General features: G+C 41.3%; 1 protein-coding gene across 1 annotated transcript in view; it reads right to left on the reverse strand.

Annotated features, from left to right (window-relative positions):
* CUNH8orf82 (chromosome unknown C8orf82 homolog) overlaps nt 1-861 on the reverse strand; it is a gene marked incomplete at its 5' end in the record, with an annotated part of 2,993 nt that extends 2,132 nt beyond the window's left edge. Inside the window, 2 exons of the mRNA XM_039699429.1 lie at nt 32-104; nt 789-861. Coding sequence (XP_039555363.1) covers nt 32-104; nt 789-861 — 146 coding nt within the window. The remainder of the gene's footprint in view (nt 1-31; nt 105-788) is intronic.
* Nucleotides 862-1,348: the final 487 nt, after the last annotated feature.

The following is a 1,348-nucleotide window of genomic DNA, read 5'->3' on the forward strand; positions in this document are numbered from 1 at the left end:
GCTTTTTTAGGGTGTTGTCCAAGACACGAACGGGAACTGCGCCTCGTAGCGCCCGCTGCGGTTCCGCTGCAGGCGCCGGAAGGAGAACGACAGGAACGCCGCGTCTGCGGGGAAAGGGGGTCAGTGCTGCCATTTTGGGGAATTTTTTGGGAGTTTTTTGTGAGTTTTAGGGCGGGTTTTGGGTGAGTTTTGGTGGATTTTTGGGTGATTTTTGGGATTTTTTGTTGTATTTTTGGGCTTTTTTGGTGGATTTTTTTGCAGGTTTTTTCATGGATTTTGGCGGCTTTTTTGAGGGTTTTGTGGGAATTTTTGGTGGATTTTTGGGGTTTTTTTCGGTTTTTTGCGGGTTTTTTTGCGGGTGTTTTCATGGATTTTGGCGGCTTTTTTGAGGGTTTTGTGGGAATTTTTGGTGGATTTTTGGGGTTTTAGGTGGATTTTTGGGTGATTTTTTGGGCGATTTTTGGTGGTTTTTTGGTGGGTTTTTTGGGTTTTTTGTGCTTTTTTTTGGGGTTTTTTTTGTGATTTTTGGTGGTTTTTTGGGTGATTTTTGGGTTTTTTGTGTTTTTTTGGGGGATTGTTGCAGGTTTTTAGATGGATTTTGGCGGGCTTTTTTGGGCTTTTTCTGGTGGTTTTTTGGGGTTTTTTTGGTGGTTTTTTTGGTGATTTTGGGGTGATTTTTGGTGGTTTTCTGGGTGATTTTTGGAGGTTTTTTGGAGTTTTTTGTGATTTTTTGCGGGTTTTTAGATGGATTTTGGCGGCTTTTTTAGGGTGTTGTCCATGACACGAACGGGAACTGCGCCTGGGAGCGCCCGCTGCGGTTCCGCTGCAGGCGCCGGGAGGAGAACGAGAGGAACGCCGCGTCTGCGGGGAAATCGGGGTCAGCAACGGGATTTGGGGAAGTTTTTGGGAGTTTTTGTGATTTTTGGGGGATTTTGGGGATTTTTTGTGGTTTTTGGGGTTTTTTTTGGTGTTTTTTTTATGATTTTTTGTGGGTTTTTAGATGGATTGTGGTGGCTTTTCTTGTGGATTTTTGGAAATTTTTAGGGGTTTTTTGGGGTGTTTTCGGGGTTTTTTTTGGGGTATTTTCACTGTTTCTTAGGAATTTTTTTTGTCATTTTTATGGTGGTTTTTGGGATTTTTTGGGTCTTATTTGGGGTTTTTTCGTGATATTTTGTTGGTTTTGTAGGATTTTATGGTGCGTTTTGGGGATTTTTCTGATGGTTATTTGGTGATTTTTGTGGTTTTTTGTGGTTTTTTTTGGTGTTTATTTGATGATTTTTTGCGGGTTTTTACATGAATTTTGGCGGCTTTTTTTGGGGATTTGTAGAAATTTTTGGGATTTTTTTGG

Source organism: Passer montanus, unplaced genomic scaffold (genome assembly GCF_014805655.1).
Source record: "Passer montanus isolate IOZ18808 unplaced genomic scaffold, ASM1480565v1 scaffold1324, whole genome shotgun sequence".
Classification (NCBI taxonomy): domain Eukaryota; kingdom Metazoa; phylum Chordata; class Aves; order Passeriformes; family Passeridae; genus Passer; species Passer montanus.